Source organism: Hemitrygon akajei, chromosome 9 (genome assembly GCF_048418815.1).
Source record: "Hemitrygon akajei chromosome 9, sHemAka1.3, whole genome shotgun sequence".
Classification (NCBI taxonomy): domain Eukaryota; kingdom Metazoa; phylum Chordata; class Chondrichthyes; order Myliobatiformes; family Dasyatidae; genus Hemitrygon; species Hemitrygon akajei.
Window position 1 is genome coordinate 109,300,951 of NC_133132.1, and position 18,799 is coordinate 109,319,749.

The 18,799-nt window shown below is 40.3% G+C and overlaps 1 protein-coding gene across 1 annotated transcript in view; it reads left to right on the forward strand.

Annotated features, from left to right (window-relative positions):
* agpat5 (1-acylglycerol-3-phosphate O-acyltransferase 5 (lysophosphatidic acid acyltransferase, epsilon)) overlaps positions 1–16,607 on the forward strand; it is a 155,273-nt gene extending 138,666 nt beyond the window's left edge. The window contains exons 7-8 of the mRNA XM_073056762.1: positions 9,086–9,209; positions 14,376–16,607. Coding sequence (XP_072912863.1) covers positions 9,086–9,209; positions 14,376–14,601 — 350 coding nt within the window. The 3' untranslated portion in view covers positions 14,602–16,607. The remainder of the gene's footprint in view (positions 1–9,085; positions 9,210–14,375) is intronic.
* The last annotated feature ends 2,192 nt before the right edge of the window (positions 16,608–18,799 follow it).

Sequence of the window (18,799 nt, forward strand, 5' to 3'; positions counted from 1 at the left end):
TTTACAAGAGTTTAAACATTTAACTCATTTGTGCTGGTCAATGAGTGTTACGGTGGGAATAATTGCACCAGAGTTCTCTAGGTCATAGGAAGGAGAAAAACTGCAGCAAGTGAGGAGTGATTGATCTGGAAGGTCAGTAGTCTCAGGCAGTGGAGTGGACATGTGATACTACTAGTGGAATTAAACCATGCTTATAATGAAGCTTGCACGGTGCTAGAGTCTCAGGTTAGATTCCAAGATCTTAAAAGCATGAGTTCACTCTTTGTGGATAATGATGAATTGGTAGCTAGGGAATCAGTGAGGCACCAGACCAAAAAGCTATAGGCAGAATTGTCTGAATTTTAGTGTAGTTCTATGTTCTGTCTGTGACCACATAAGTTTCCTCCAGGTCCTCTGATTTCCTCCCATATTCCGGCATTCCGTTAGGATTAGTGAGTAGCGGGCAAGCTATGTGGGTGCTGAAAGTTTGCAATACTTGCAGGCTGCCTAGTGCAGTCCTCACAGGTCTGATTGATGAAAACGAAGCATTTCACTGTACAGTATGTTTCAATTTGCATGTGGTAATCTTTAATCTTTGAAGCTGTGGGAAGTTCCAAACTCAGCCAGCTCCATCATGGGCACTAGCCTGAGAACATCTTCAGGAGGCAATTCCTCAAAAAAGCAACCCCCATCAACCAGGACGTGCCCTTTTCTTATTGCTGCTATTGAGGAGGAAGTACAGGAGCGTGAAGACACAAACTCACCATTTTAAGAACAACCCTTCCCCTCTACCATCAAATTTTTAAATAAACAATGAATCCATGGACACTAACTCACTACTTTTCTTCTCTTGTGTACTACTCACTTATTTTTTAAATATATATCTAATTGTAAAATATTTTTTTTCTTTTGTATTGCACTGTACTGCTGCAGAAAAACAAAAAAATTTCACAACTTACACCAGTGATATTAAACCTGATTCTGACATGATTCTAACCACCTGACTTTCGGTAAAACCTTCTAGCTATCTTCCTTCCACTCCTGCCATCTTTTTTATTCTGGAGTCTTCTTCCTTCCTTTCCAGTCCTGATGAAGGGTCTCTGTCAACTCATTATTTATTTCCATAGTTGCTGCTCAGCTCCTTCTGTATTGTGTGTGTATTACTCTAAATTATTTTGCTGAAATTTGATGCAAATAGCATATTTCACTATTTTTCAATGTACATGAGTTTAATAAAGCTAATTTTACATCATCATGTTTACCTGCCTGTTCTAGGCAGCTACCACACTTCAAGTCAAGTCAAGTCAACTTTTATTGTAATTTTGACCGTAACTGCTGGTACAGTGCATAGTAAAAATGAGACGTTTTTCAGGACCATGGTGTTACATGACGCAGTACAAAAAACTAGACTGAACTACGTAATTAAAAAAATACAGAGAAAGCTACACTAGACTACAGACCTACACTGGACTGCATAAAGTGCACAAAAACAGTGCAGGCATTACAATAAATAATAAACAGGACAGTAGGGCAAGGTGTCAGTCCAGGCTTCGGGTATTGAGGAGTCTGATAGCTTGGGGGAAGAAACTGTTACATAGTCTGGTCATGAGAGCCCGAATGCTTCGGAACTTTTTCCCAGACGGCAGGAGGGAGAAGAGATTGTATGATGGGTGCGTGGGGTCCTTCATAATGCTTTTTCCTTTGAGGATGCAGCGTGTAGTGTAAATATCCATGATGGCAGGAAGAGAGACCCCAATGATCTTCTCAGCTGACTCACTATCTACTGCAGGGTCTTGCAATCTGAGATGGTGCAATTTCCAAACCAGGCTGTGATGCAGCTGCTCAGGATGCTCTCAATACAACCCCTGTAGAATGTGATGAGGATGGGGGGTGGGAGATGGACTTTCCTCAGCCTTCGCAAAAGTAGAGATGCTGCTGGGCTTTCTTTGCTATGGAGCTGGTGTTGAGGGACCAGGTGAGGTTCTCTCTCAGGTGAACACCAGGAAATTTGGTGCTCTTTACAATCTCTACTGAGGAGCCGTCGATGTTCAGCGGGGAGTGGTCACTCCGTGCCCTCCTGAAGTCAACATTCATCTCTTTTGTTCACATTCAGAGACAGGTTGTTGGCTCTGCACCAGTCCGTTAGCCACTGCACCTCCTCTCTGTAAGCTGACTTGTCATTCTTGCTAATGAGACCCACCACGGTCGTGTCAACAGTGAACTTGATGATATAATTCGAGCTGTGTGTTGCAGTACAGTCGTGGATCAGCAGAGTGAACAGCAGTGGACTAAGCACGCAACCCTGGGGAGCCCCCATGCTCAGTGTGATGGTGTTGGAGATGCTGCTCCCAATCCAGACTGACTGAGGTCTCCCAGTCAGGAAGTCTAGAATCCAGTTGCAGAGGAAGGTGTTCAGGCCCAGTAGGCTCAGCTTTCCAATCAGTTTCTGAGGGATGATTGTGTTGAATGCTGAACTGAAGTCTATGAACAGCATCCGAACGTATGTGTCTTTTTTGTCCAGGTGTGTTAGGGCCAGGTGGAGGGTGGTGGCAATGGCGTCATCTGTTGAGCGGTTGGGACAGTATGCAAACTGCAGGGGTTCCAGTGAGGGGGGCAGCAGGGTCTTGATGTGCCTCATATTTAAACTTCAGTGTTTAAAATAAAATCTTACCCCCCTTTCACTTTCACTTTATGTACGTCCTCTTGTATTTTACATTTCTTACAATGAGATAAATGTTCTGATAGTCAACCCTATCTCTGCATTTCATAATTTTATAAACTGTTACCAGTTCTCTGGTTGATAGGTTCAGAAGTGAAATTGTAAAATTATCAAATTACAGGAGGTAGGGATTCAAGGTAAAGTGTGTCAATGGGTGCTGAATTGGCTCAAAACAAAACACAACGAGTCATGGTGAATTGAGATGTTAAAAATGGGTTCTGCAGTGAATTCTTGACTCTTATTGTGCTCTCAGGGTTTTTGGAATAGTCATTAAGAATATAAATCCTCAGGAAAACACTGTCTCAGTGTCAATATGACCGCTAATTTCAGTCATAATACCCAAATAATTGTCAAAGTGCCTCTGTGGTAATTTTTCCATCTTGAAATATCCCTATTATCTTTCTAGCTGATAGAATCTTACGAAGATTCAGGTATGAAGAAAAGTAGGTTGATACTTTTACTTTCCACACTGAGATGCTTGCAGTCAGCTGGAGTTCTGCTGCGGTCTAATCTGTCTTGATTTTGGTTTCTGATCTCGAGGATCACACTATCGCCTCCACCTCGAATGATACAAAAATAGCACTAGGCTGTAGTTTTACTTTCTGCTTTCCTTTGCTTATATCAGGGCGGATAGACCAGTTTTTGATGCTCATTTTATTCTACTTGCTGCAGAACACTGCGATATTCCATCTATTACTTGAATGAGTCCTGCTACATATTCTGCATGGAGTAATCGATGTGGAATAAGGAAGTTGTCCAAACTATTTCTGAATTAAGCATATTATCCAAATCCTCACACAAATGCACGCTGTAACTAGAAGAATAGACAGCCCCTTTAGCTCAATTATTTGCAAGCTTACGTTTATTAATCGGTGGCACATTTATTGGTTTCTTGTGTTTTCTGCTTCTCTTTGCTTAATTTCTTGCCACCACTTCAAATTTCAGCAACAGAATTTACTTACCTATTCCTATGGTTTCAAAGATTAAAGATTAGCTTTATTTATCACATATACATCAAAACATAGAGTGAAATGTGTTATTTGCATGAAATCAAATCAGTGAGGATTGTGCTAGGTAGTCGCAAGTGTCGCTAAGGATAGTCAATATGGCTTCGTGCATGCGTGTCATGTCTAACCAATCTTATAATTTTTTGAGGAAGTTACCAGGAAAATTGATGAAAACAAGGCAGTGGATGTTGTCTACATAGACTTCAGTAAAGCATTTGACAAGGTCCCATATGGGAAGATGGACACAAAGGTTCAGTCGCTCAGCATCCAAGATGAGGTAGTAAATTGGATTAGGCATTGGCTTTGTGGGAGAGGCCAGAGGGTGGTAGTAAATGGTTTCCTCTCTGACTGGAGGCTGTGCCAAGTGTAGTGCCACAGAGATTGGTGCTGGATCCATTGTTTGTCACCTATATCAATGATCTGGATGATAATGTGGTTAACTGGATCATCAGATTTGCAGATAACACAAGATTGGAGGTGTAGTAGCCAGCGAGGAAGGCCATCATGACTTGCAGTGTGATCTGGACCAGTCGGGAAAATGGGCTGAAAAATGGCAGATGAAACTTAATGCAGACAAATGTGAGGTGTTGCATGTCGGCAAGACCAGCAAGTGTAGGTCTTGCACTATGAATAGTAGGGCACTGAGGAGTGTGGCAGAACAAAAGGATATGGGAATACAGGTCCATAATTTGTTGAAGGTTGCATCACAGATAGATTGGGTCAAAAGGAAAGTTTTTGGCACTTTGGCCTTCATAAGTTAAAATATTGCATACAGGAGATGGGATGTTATGTTGAAGTTGTATAAGACATTGTTGAGGCCTAATTTGGAGTATTGTGTGCAGTTTTGTTCACTTCCCCACAGGAAAGATGTAAACAAGGTTCAAAGAGTATAGAGAAAATTTACAAGGATGTTGCCAGGTCTGGAGGACCTGAGTTACAAGGAAAGATTAAATAGGTTAAGACTTTATACCTTGGAACGTAGAAGATTGAGAGGAGATATGATAGAGGGATACAAAATTATGAGGGGTATAGATAGGGTAAATACAACCAGGCTTTTTCCACTGAGGTTGGGTGGGACTACAACCAGAGATCATGGATTAAGGGTAAAGAGTGAAATGTTTAAAGGGATCATGAGGGGAAATTTCTTCACTTAAGATGGAGAGAGTGTGGAATGAGCTGCCAGCACTAGTGGTGAATGCAAGTTTGATTTTGAAGTTTAAGAGAAGTTTGGATAGGTACATGGATGGTAGGGGTATGGAAGCTATGGTCTCAGTTCAGGTCAGTTGGAGTAGGCAGTTTATATAGTTCAGCATGGACCAGATGAGCCAAAAGGCCTTTTTCTGTGCTGTAGTTTTCTATGACTCCATGCTTGTGCATTTTTTGTTCACTTTTTCAATATTTTTACATCTTTTCTGTAGTTAGATGATCAAAACTGTGCACAATATCTGTGATGCCCTTTTCAAGGAATTATAGATCTATATTTCCAGATCCCTACCACACTCCTCAGTGCCCTACTATTCACTGTGTAAGACAACTCAGGTTGGTCCTCCCAAAGCCTAATACCTCACATTTGCCTGCATTAAATTCCATTTGCCATTTTTCAGCCCATTTTTCTAGCTGGTCCAGATCCCGTGGCATGTTTTGATAGACCTCCTTGCTGTCCACTTTGCCCCCAGTTTTGGTGTCATTTGCAAATTTGCTGTACCTGTTTACCACATTATCATTTAGATCATTGATATAGATGACGAAGGATAACAGGCCCAGTACTGGTACCTGCTGCAGACCACTAGTCACAGGCCTCCAGTCAGCAAGGCAGCCATGTTCTACCATTCTCTGGCTTCTCCCTCAAAGCCAGTGTCTAATCCAATTTACTACCTCTACTTGAATGCCAAGTGACTGGACCTTCTTGGCAACTTCCCATGCGGGATCTTGTCAGAGGCCTTGCTAAAAGTCCATGTAGGTAAAGTCCATTGCCTTGCCTTGATCAACTTTCTAACTTCGTAGAAAAACTCTGTAAGACTGGTTAGACACAACCTTCCACACTGAAAACTGTGTTGACCATCCCAAATCAGTCTCTGTTTATCCACATATTTAAATATGCAGTCTCTTAGAATACCTTCCATTACCTTCCCCACTACTGATGTCAGGCTCACTGGCCTATAATTTCCCGGCTTATCGTTAGATACTTTCTTAAACTAACTTGAGCTATCGTCCAATGCTCCGGCACCTCACCTGTGGCTGAGGATATCTTAAATATCTCTGCAAGGGCCCCTGCAATTTCTGCACTACCTCCCACAGGGTCCATGGGAACACCTTGTTAGACCCTGGGGATTTATCCATCCTAATGTGCCTCAAGTCAGCAACACCTCCTCTGCAATCTGTATCGGGTCCATGACGTCACTACTGCTTTGCCTTATTTCTATACTGTGTATGTCTCCCAAGTAGATACAGATGCAAAAAAAAATTATTTGATTTCTCCCCCATGTCTTTCAACTCCAAGTATAGATTACCACTCTGCTCTTCCAGAGGACCAATTTTGTACCTTGCTATCCTTTTGCTCTTTATATATCTGTAGATAGATGCCCTTAGGATTCTCCTTCACCTTGTCTCCTAGAGCAACCTCATGACTTATTCTAGCCCTCCTGATTTCCTTATTAAGAGATCTCTTACATTTCTACTATCCTCAAGTACTTCATTTGTTCCAATCTGCCAATACCTGCTACACACCTCCTTTTTCTTAACCAATGGCATCAATATATCTCTAAAACCGAGGTTCTCTAAACCTTATATCATCCCTTTTTATTCTGACAGGAACACGCACAGTCTGTTCTCTTTAAATTTCACTATTGGAGGCCTCCCACTTACCAAGTACACCTTTGCCAGAAAACAATCTATCTCAATCCACACTTCTTGTTCTTTCTCCAATTTAGAATCTTAACCCAGGGGCAAGGCCTATCCTTTTCCACAATTACTTTAAAACTAAAGGCATTGTGCTCACTAGCTGCAAAGTGTTCCCCTATACAAACTTCTGTCACCTGCCCTGTCTCATTCCCTAGAATCACACTCACTCTAGTTAGGACTTCTCTGTACTGATTAAAGAAACTTTCTTGAACACACTTGACAAACACTTTCCTTTCCAGGCCTTCTACGGTATGGGAGTCCCAGTCAATATGTGCAAAGTTAAAATCACCTACTATTTTTATTTTATGTTTCTTGCAGCAGTCTGACCTTTCTACAGATTTCTTCCTCTAATTGCACAAACTGTTAGGTGGCCTATAATATCCAATCAATGTGGTCATACCTTTCTTATTCTTCAGTTTAACCCATAAAACCTCACTAGATGAGCTCTCAGCCTGTCCTGTCTAAACACTGCTGTGACTTTTTTCCCTGCCTATAAATGCTACCCGTCCCCCTTTAATTCCTGTCACTCTATCACGCCAAGAATAATGGAGCCCCTTGGAACATTGAGCTGCTAGTCCTGCTCCTCCTCCTGTTTCCAAGTCTCACTAAAGGCTACTCTGTCATAATTCCATGTTCTCAGCTCATCCAGCTTTCCTACAATACTCTTTGCATTGAAATATATGCAGCTCAGAACATCAGTCACACCATGCTCAACCTTTTGATTTCTTACTTTGTAGCCCATATATATTATATATGTTTATGCTCACACAGTGAATTTTGTTTAATTGGGACCAGTACATTTTGGCCCAATTAAGTGGCTGTCCCAATAAGCCGGTTTCATGGAAAAAGTTAAAAGATATAAAAAAGATAAACTTATTTAACTGAGTGAAAATTTATGTACTTAAATGAAATACAGAACAAATTAGAACACTGGCAACTCTACTCTACTATAAAACTGTATTAGTTCTGAATAGTTGTCGATGGAGGAGTTCATCTGCCATGTTCTTTTCATTGACTGTAAATTAACAAAATGAATGGGGGCTACCTAGTGCAGAGAATGGGCTGCCTTCTTACAATGCTTTAATTGATTCAATTATCCAAATCTTCATTTTCATTGTAACATTCAAGATGATTTTCAATACCTTCAAATTTTTTGTAATTCCTAACTTGTTTAAACTGTAAAATTGTTTCTGGCATCTCCAAGCCTGAATGCCTGAAACTGTGGTGAGCAACACAGCTCTGAATTGTCTTACTGCTTATTTCTCACCAAGTATCAATGACAAGAATCACGTCCAGTTGACGCTATTTAAAACCTGATCACCCTGGTGCAGTGTAGTGTCTAACAGTCACACGAGTACACATGACTGATGTTAATTTGAAACTGTTTGGCAACAGTCTCCTATCCAAATGAAACAGCATAGTGCTCCAAGGAAGCGGATGCCCCGAATAACTAATGGCCCTGTTAACTAGAATCCACATGAATTTCAGATGAAATTTGATGTTTTGGGGCTACAGTACATTGCAATGCATAATAATTTTAAAAACCTATATATATATATATATAATAAATTAAATAAGTTGTACAAAAACCACCAAAAAAACTGAGATAGTTTTCATGGGTTCATTGTCCATCAGAAATCTGATGGTGGAGGAGAAGAGACAGGCAGACAGACATACTTTATTGATCCCGAGGGAAATTGAGTTTCGTTACAGTCCCACCAACCAAGAATAGCGTAGAAATATAGCAATATAAAACCATAAATAATTAACTAATAAGAAGTAAATTATGCCAAGTGGAAATTAGTCCAGGACCAGCCTATTGGCTCAGGGTATCTGACACTCTGAGGGAGGAGTTGTAAAGTTTGATGGCCACAGGCAGGAATGACTTCCTATGACGCTCAGTGTTGCATCTCGGTGGAATGAGTCTCTGTCTGAATGTACTCCTGTGCCTGACCAGTACATTATGGAGTGGATGGAAGACATTGTCCAAGATGGCATGCAACTTGGACAGCATCCTCTTTTCAGACACCACCGTCAGAGAGTCCAGTTCCACCCCCACAACATCACCGGCCTTACGAATGAGTTTGTTGATTCTGTTGGTGTCTGCTACCCTCAGCCTGCTGCCCCAGCACACAACAGCAAACATGATAGCACTGGCCACCACAGACTTGTAGAACATCCTCAGCATCGTCTGGCAGATGTTAAAGGACCTCAGTCTCCTCAGGAAATAGAAACTATTCCTGAAACATTGAGTGGTTGTCTTCAAGCTCCTCTACCTTCTCCTTGATGGTAGTAATGAGAAGTAAGCACTTGATTCTGTAGAATCAAATCAGTGTTTTGTGTTAGAAATAGATGAAAACATTGTTTTCACAATGTCTCTGAATCACCTAAGCTATTTAATCTGTTAGTTTGAAACAAAAATTATTGGCAAAGTTCACAGCTTTTTTAAGTGTTAATCAAAGTTTTATTTTTTTCACAGAATTCTTGTGCAGGGAGTGTCCAAGGATACACATTTTTTTTGAACGTATAGATCTAAAAGAAATTCCAGAGGAAACTATTTTCTTGAAGAGATGGTTACATGAACGCTTTGAAGTTAAAGACAGGTTAGTAGTCGCACTTTTTATACTGTAAATATACTATTTTTGCAATAGTTAATTTTCAAGTGCAGGTATTGCTTCAGATTTAAATGAACTGTTCATTTCATAGGTCTTTGAGACCGTGTATTCTCACACATGAAATGAAATTGTGGTACTGTTTAAATATATCACAGTGAGGAATGGTGTAGTGCAACTTTTAAAAAGTTGCAGGTTATTCATCTAAAATACTGAACTCCCAAAAAGTTGGTTGTGTTTCTTATCTGTGAATAATTATTTGAAGGTATGTTGCAATAAATTAGCTTTGCATGGTTTTAGCAAGTGTTTCAGTAGTTTAAAATCTCTAAAGGATATGTGACGTAGTTAAGCTTAAACACATTTGATGTAGCGGAAGGGAAGGAGGTAAAAATTATTTGATCCAACTCTTACACACTTGTGTTCAGCTTGGTCCTCTGACTCCCGCTGCTCTCAATGCACACCGCCCACTCTTACCTCAGTTCTTTCCAATTTGAGTCGCTCGAGTCATAGAGATACAAATCACAGAGTTACGTCCTCACCCGTTTGCACGATACCCACCTCCCCACCCATTTTGTTGCACTTACATTCCCATCAACTCGGGAGTTCAAAGTACATATATGTCAGCATGTACAATCATTTTCTTGTGGGAATTTACAGTAAATACGTAAAACACAATAGAATCAATGAAACACTGTACCTAACAAGATAGATATACAGCTTATGTGCAAAAGATAACAAACTGAGTAAATACAAAACAGAAAGAAAAAAGAGAAATAATAATAAATAACTAAGCAATAAATATCAAGAACATGAGATGAAGAGTCCATGAAAGTGTGTCCTCGTTGCAATTCATGTTCGTTCTTCACAACTCGTTCTCAGTATTTTTTTGCACAATTTGCCTTTCTTTTGCACATGGGTTGTTTGTCAGTCTTTGTTTATGTACTGTATAGTTTTTCGTAAATTCTATTGTATTTTTTAATTTTCCTATAATTGCCTGCAAGAAAATAATTCTCAAGATAATATATGGTAAAATATATGTACAAGTAAACTCTTGGGCTTCCAGCCGAGTACAGGTTATCAGTTATAACCGACATTTCGATGACAAACTCTGCCATCTTCATCAGGGTTGATGTCTGGGCATGTCTTGTCCAGTGGTATTTATACTCCCTTTGTCTTTGTTAAAATTCTTTTCCTCTTAATTATATTTCATTGGCTTCCTTTACCAGGTGTTCCCAAAAGCCATTGGCACAGCACACTAGTTTTGTGCCGTCGAAGTTAATCCTATGGCCATTGCGAATGCAGTGTTCTGCAAACACCAGTTGATGTGAAAACTAACCAATCAGAAGGGAGGGTCTACAGAGGTATAATTACCACCCAATTAGACATTATGAAGATGACAGAGTTTGTCATCAAAACGTCAGAGTAATTGGCTGTAGCAGAATATTGCAAAGATAGCGGAGTCAAGGGATATGGGGAGAAGGCAGGAACGGGGTACTGATTGTGGATGATCAGCCATGATCACATTGAATGGTGGTGCTAGCTCAAAGGGCTGAATGGCCTACTCTTGCACCTATTGTCTGTTGTCTATTGCATTTGCAATGGCCATAGGATTAAATTCAACAGCAAAAAACTACTGTGCTGTGCCAGTGGCTTTTGGGAACACCTGGTAAAGGAAGCCATTGAAATAAAGTTAGAGGAAGAAGAACTTTAACAAAGATGAAGGTCTTGCTCTAAGTAAGAACTAGAAGTTGATTGTAAACAAGGTGAATGCGGAAACCTGATTAGATGAGGAGAAAGCAGTTAGGAGGGATGGACTATGGGGGTATAAATACCACCATACTAGACATGTCCAGGCATCATCCCTGATCAAAATGGCAGAGTTTGTCATTGCAACGTAAATTATAATTGATAACTTGGCCTGACTGGATGCCTGAGAAGAGTTTATTCGCCATATATGCCAGGAAAGCATTAGATCTTTTTTTAGCATATACATAATTTGATAATAAATTTTACTTTGAATTTAGAATTCTACCACTCACCTGCATGGGGCAATTTACACATCTTTGGGATGTGGGAGAAACGAGACACTCAGAGAAAACCCACATAGTCACAGGGGGAGCATGCGAACTCCACACATTGCCAGAGATGAGGATTGAACCCAAGTCCCTGGTGCTGTGAGGCATTGGCTCTACTCACTGCTCCATTGTGTTGTCTCCCTTTTAGTACTCTGCCTGAGCCAATGGCTCTACTGTGTGCATGCTTATCTGACTCTAACCCCGCATTCCCAGCTTTTCATTGAAGAAGATTTAAGTGAATCCCTCAAAAACCTATTGTGTGAGTGCCTGGTTGTAAATACTGGAAATAATTTTTGGTGCACTGCATATATGTTATACGACAATTAATTCTACCATCTGCGTTATTTTAACCTCCTGACAAACTCCAGGAATTTGCTCCTTGCCCTGAGGTGCTGACTGGAGGTAATATTACTTGGCCTATTATATAATTTATGATCTGAGCTCAAGCCTACAAAGATTATTGTTGAAATGCACATTTTTAAACTGAAAAATGCTCTGTTTTCATCGTGTTGTAATGTAACCAGAGCAACATATTAAATACTAATAGGCATATAAGATGAAGTTAGATCAGGGTATAGGCATTAGAAAAGGTGAGAGTCATTGAGCACAACATAGAATCAGACCCTTCGGCACATCTGGGCCATGCCAACCTCTTTTACTGTCTTCTCCCATTGACCTGCACCTGAACCACAGCTCTCCATACCCTCCCATCTAGTTACCTATCCAAACATCTCAAATGTTGAAACCAAACCTGCATCCATCACTTTTGAAAGCAGCTCATTCCACACAGTCACTACCTTCTGAGTGAAGAAGTACTTGCTCAGGTTCCCTTTAACTATTTCAACTTTCACCCTAAACCTTTAACCTCTAGTTCTAGTCTTACCCAACCTGAGGGAAAAAAGCCTGGGTAAGGAAAAAAGTATTTACCCTATCTATACCCCTCATAATTTTGTAGACTTCTATAAGATCTCCTTTCATTCTCTTGCAATCCAGAGAATAAAGTCCTAACCTATTCAAAGCAATACATACAAAATGCTAGAGGAGGTCAACAGGTCAGGCTGCATTCATGGAAATTAGTTAACAGTTGATGTTTCATGCCGAGATCCTTCTTCAGGATTGGAAAGGAAGGGGGAAGATGCCAGAATAAAAAGGTAAGAGGAGGGGAAGGAGGATAGCTAGAAGATTATAGATGAAGCCAAATGCCTATTCAACTCAAGTTCTCAACATCCTCATAATTTTTCTCTGCACTCTTTCAATCTTGTTACTATCTTTTCTGTAGGTAGGTAACCAGAACTGCACACAGTGCTCCAAATTAGGCTCACCAGCGTCTTATGCAACTTCAACATAACATCCCAACTCCTGTACTCAGTACTTTGATATATGAAGGACAATATGCCAAAGGCTCTTTAACAACTCTATCTAACTATGGCAGCACTTTCAAGGAATCACGGATATGTAATTCCAGGATCCCTCTGTTCTACCGCACACCTCAGTTCATTATTTAAGTCTGACTTTGGTTTGTCCAGTCATAATGTAACATCTCATGCTTGTCTGTATTAAATTCCATCTGCCATTTTTCTGCCCATTTTCCCATTTGGTCCAGGTCCTATTACAGGTTTTGATGGCCTTTCTTGCTGTCAACTATGCCTCCAATCTTGGTCTATGCTGGTAGTATTTGTTTCGTTTCTTGACAGCCTGATGTATTTTGGGAACTTGTTATGTATTTATATTAATTTACAAACTGCTGTGAAAGTGTCTCTGTTGCTTTCCTCCTCACAAACATGTGGCATCTTCAGCTGATATAAATGAAAGCTCAGAATAGGCTTCAATAGTTTTCCTTAGAAGTCTTCCCAAAGTACTGAGAGTTGAAGCTGTGCACCTTTAGGAGCTATGTTCCAGTTCCAGTCAGGTCACGGTGTACTCAAGCCAGAAATGTCTGGAGTACCTTTTACATTTAATGCTATGGTACCTCGTCAATTTCTGCAAAGTGCATGCTTCAGTTTGAGTTTTGTCTGGAAGCATTAAAGAATTGTAAAGATCATGTCGCAAGCTTATGCACTGGCTGCGATCCAGATAATTTTGCTTGAGCTGTTGATCTATCTTTATGTATTTCTATTTGAATTATTAAGAATCTGCATGTATATTTATTATTTCTTCCAGACTGCATCTGCTGAATATTTGTCCGTCTGCAAAACCGCACTATGGCTTTACAATGTCAACTGCGGGCCCCGGTTTAATATTTCAGCAAGTGATGTGGTCTCTGACAGCGCAGCACCTATGCCGTTAGATTTCTGGGGTGGGACAGAACACATAATGTAGAAACATAGATGATTATAGAACAGAACATGCCCTTAAGTCCATGATCTGTGCTGTCCTTTTAACCTGCTCTTAAGATCAATCTAACTCTTCTCTTCCCCCATAGCCTTCATCTTTCTGTCATTCATGTGCCTCTCTAAGAATTTTGTAAATGCCCCTAATGTATCTGCACTCTTGGCAGGGTGTTCCACACACCTATCACTCTGATATCCCACCTATATTTTGGGAATGCCATTAAAGAAGCCATAACTGGAACATATAGCAAGCAGCATCTAATCTTGTACACCAATCTTTGTGTTACAAGGGCTTGAAATGTGATCTAATGTTGAAAGTTGAGCAAACACCCAGATAGAGAGAGGACCAAGGGAACTTCTTATCAATTCCACTTATTTTCTTTAAAGTTTTCCTCTCCAGAGAAAAACCATGACCACCTCCCCCAAATGGTGATCCTGCTCTCAAGCCTATGATAAATGCATTTTACTCTCAGAACTAAACCAGGTTCCCAGGACAGTGTCTGTTCTACACTTGGTAAATATAAGAAGTTTAATTACTGTTCAAGTGTTAATGTTGCTATGTGACATTTTCTGAGCCTGAGCAGTGCATTGTTAATGCCTTTACTAGAGCCACCTTTGCGTTCTTAAAGCTGAAGGTTTTAGCTTAAGGAATGTGAAGTAGGGAAGCTGTTGGGCTTTTGAGGCATGTTACTGACAACTCTTGTTTGAATTGAAGCTTCCCTTCTTGTTCTGTTTCACTTCCTCTTTGACAGGTTGCTTTCAGAATTCTACGAAGCAGATCATGAACAGAAGAGGTACAGATTTCCTGGAGAAGGACGCTCATCACAGTTGAGCCTTCTGAGGACTCTGCCATCCCTGCTCTTTCTTTGTGGTCTGACAGTCCCCATGCTCATGATGGAAACTGGAAGGAAGATTTATATGAAGACGTGGTTTTATGGGACTTTAGTGGGCTGGTTTTGGGTGAACATTAGACCTTGAGAAGCCAACTTTTGAAATTTTAATTAAATTGAGTAATCCAAACATAATTGCTTACATAGCATTTTTTGGAAGTTACCTTTAAAGTGGGATTTCTAAATCGCCCTTGAAGAAATTTTATATTCTAATGAAAAACGTTTGCCTTAATGACAGAGATGAGCATATTGCAGTAATGCTCCTGTTTAGTATGGCTGTAATGTAGTGGTAATAATTACCTGCTCAATGTAGTTGTAAAGCCCTGATGTGTTTCTGTGCATTTTGAAGAAGAAAGTGTTGTCTATTACAAGAATTCATATGGTGTAAGATTGGAACATTGTGGGAAAGTGCTTGATTTGATGTTATGATTAACTCTAGGTGTAACGTGTCAAGGGACAAAAGTTTGATCACGTATTTGTTTGCATCGAGTCTTCTATTTAATGTTCGACATTAATCAGAGGGTCTTCAATTGTTAGTGTTTCATTGCATTTTATTCTAAATTAAGGGTGTCATTACAACCAATTTATTGCACTGGTGCTCTGAATGATAAGCGCAGGCAAATTGATTTATGGTCCTCTACACTACTGTTATCTAAGTATAATGTTCTCATAAGAACATTTCTGGTACAATATAATCATTTTGTGGAGGGGAGGGAGCAATGAAGTTCTGAGCGTGTTGCTGAAAGGTTGACAAAATACTTAATTTCAGTTACTAACTGCTAAGTTTTGTAAAGCAATGATTTTTAAATATATCTAATTACTGTGGCATTTCAGGTTGTATGTGTATGTACTAAATGTACATAAACGTCAAGTTGTTGGACTGAAAACATTTGTTGTCATTGGTGTATTCATCACCTTGAATACCATCACCTGAGAAAAACTCATAGCACAGGCAACTCAGGTGGGTTACACAATGTTGACCTTGCTGTGGATAAATGTTGAAGAATCTGCCACTTGTCTGTTTAATCATTGTTTTGCCTTGCAATTGTGAACTGTTTAACTGTGATGTGCCGATGACTGTATTTACAGAAAGCATGTGCCTTTTGCCTGTTACTGTCTGATCCATTCTCAATACCGATGACCGACAGTCTTAATACACAGGCATGTTCAAAATCCTTCACAATTACAACTGGATCTGTCTGTGGACAATTTGTACTCCGACTAGTGAAGGGAGGTCAGAACTTCCATGTGTAGTTTCTCCCCTCAGGATCAATGGAAAATCCCATTTTGTACCAAGTGTACAAACTCAACTTTTTAATCTTGCTGACAGTTTATAATTCCTTCATATACTATTTGAGTTACGCTGGCTGGTGGCATAGTGGCATCAGCGCTGGACTTCGGGGCGAGAGGTCTCGAGTTCGAATCTGACCGGCTCCCTTGCACGCTCTCCATCCGTGCCTGGGTTGAGGCTAGCAACTCGACCTCGTAAAAAAAAACATGGCAAGGGATGGGCTCCGCCAGGTTTCAGATGCAATCACCAAAAAGATCAGTGCAAAAAGCTTGTCATGACAGCGCCCCGACAACTCCACCAGGAGTTAAGGCGCACACACATACTCACAGACACACACACACTATTTGAGTGCACTTGTGATTGGAATTGTGCTTAGTTAGGATTGCTGATTTGTTAATTCCATCCTTAATTTCATTTACCTCAAATACAATTTGAGCAAAGTATTTATAATTTGTGGATTTTATCCCTCGCCTGATTACATAAATTCCTTTTTTTCCCTGGAGCACAGTTGTGGGCTAATGGGAAGTGTTATCTATAATTTTACGTATTTTCAGGAGAATCCAAACAATTCAGTGCCAAAGTGATTAATCATAGTTTCTTATACAGAATAAAAATCTCCTTTAGCGCAGGTGGCTCCAATTTTTAAAAGCACATTTGTTTTAATATACAGTATGTTTACAGCATTTCCGTACCATGAATTTGCATGCTGATTTTTTTTATTTTTTTTTTCAGCTTTTTTTAAGCATTATAATTTTGTGTAATATGTTACATAAATAAATTCTGATTAAAATTTAACATCGCCATATCTGATTTTTATCTTTTGGCTTTTCCAGAAGGTTCAAATATTCAAACACAGATTACTTGTTTATATTCCATTCATACATAAAATGTTTGAAATTTCATTTCAATGCTATTGAGAATGCTCTGGAATTCCTGTTTAAGCTAGCTGAAGTCCCTTGGAACAATTTGTACCGAAGTATTATTTGTCTGTGCATTACAATTGCAGTGAGACTGTTGACTTAATCCCCCAAATGTTAATCTTTTATATATACAGTATATAAATAGTTGGAAAATATTGCCATCTGGCTGCAGGGTCATAAAACTGTTAATTTTCATCATTCCTTAGTTTGTATTGGTATGTTATATGAGGCAAAGTGTGAAACAGTGCCCATTTCTGAGCTAGTCATCGTCATCCTCGTCTCTATAAAAAACAAGTAATAGCCTTTCCCTTGTGATCTGTCCCCATCTCATTTTGTTTTCACTTTGGCTTCAACTATAAATCAGTAAAATCTTTCCAGAATCAAGTTATAAATGGTACATTCTCATGGATTTTATATCCACAGCAGACTTTCAGCCAAAAATTTCTAAATGAGGCTTGAGAAGAAGTTCTTGTGGTTTCAAAGAAAAACCTTATAAAATGAATATTGGACTGTGGTCATCTTCCTGTTCCTGTTCAAGGAGATTTGGCAGCCAATAATTAGGAGTGTGGCTTCAGATATTTTTTGATGCAAACATGAGCATATATAGACGGCCTGAGGCTCTTGTTTGACATGACTGAACACTCTTCTGTTGAGCACCATGGATATTCTCTGTGGGTAAATGTGCCTCTTGGGATTTATTGATTACTTTTTGCCAAATTAGGCGTTTTCTCCCAAATAGAAAAATAAATATACTTTAGCAGGAGGCAAAGTGATGATAGGAACTATTCAAAGCCTCAAATATTCAGAACATTTTGAACTTTGTTACTGTGAGAGTTCTGCGTTACCATGCATTGTAGTCCCATTTAGCACTGCACATGTTGAACAAAGTTGTCCAGAGGCTGCATTCGCAACCAACTCTAGTTCCTGCCACTGACCAAGTTGAAGAAAGGACCCCCACCAACTTATCAAAGAAAGGGAAGTTTAAGCAGGTAGACCTACTGTGTCCAGTATCAATTCACCAAATCATTTACCTTTAAACTGGTGGGTGTTCTTTATCCTGTCATGATAAGCTATGCAAATTGATTTTGCCAGCAACTTTAGAACATCTATAGAGGTAGATCTGCCTCTATCAGTATCACTGGCAGGGTGTTCCAGGCACTTATCACTCTCTGTGTTAAGAACTTGCCTCTGAGATCCTCCTATGTTTTCCTCTTATCACCTTCAAGTTTAATTGTCACTCAACCATACGTATAAATACAGCCAAACGAAACAGGTTTCTTCCATAGCCAAGGTATAAAACACAGTACTCAGTCACACACAGCACAAAGCACATATAATAGCAGTAAAACATAAACAGTTCCTAAAAACACATATATAGTTCATGTCGGGCCACAGCTACCTAGACCATTCCTCCCCCCACCCTGTCTCCTGCAAAAATGCTATCCCTTTCTCTCAATTCCTCCGTCGCATCTACTCTCAGGATGAGGCCTTTCATTCTAGGACAAAGGAGATGTCTTCCTTTTTTAAAGAAAGGGGCTTCCCTTCATCCACTATCAACTCTGCCCTTCATCGCGTCTCCCGTATTTCACGCACCTCTGCCCTCACCCCATCCCCCCACCAGGGATAGAGTCCCCCTGGTCCTCACCTACCATCCTACCAGCCTGCAGATCCAACGTATAATCTTCCGTAACTTCCGCCACCTCCTACGGGATCCCACCACCAGACACATCTTGCCCTCCCCCCCACTCTCGGCTTTCCGCAGGGATCGCTCCCTACACGACTCCCTTGTCCCATTCATACCGCCCATCCCTCCCCACCGACCTCCTTCCAGGCACTTATCCCTGCAAACGGAAGAAGTGCTACACCTGCCCCCACACTTCTTCCCTCACCACCATCCTAGGCCCCAGACAGTCCTTTCAGGTGAGGCACCATTTCACCTGCGAGTCAACTGGGGTGATATACTGTATCCGGTGCTCCCTATGTGGCCATTTATACATTGGGGCGACCCGCCGCAGACTGGGAGACCGTTTCGCCGAACACCCGCGCTCAGTCCTCCAGCAGTGGTGGGATCTCCC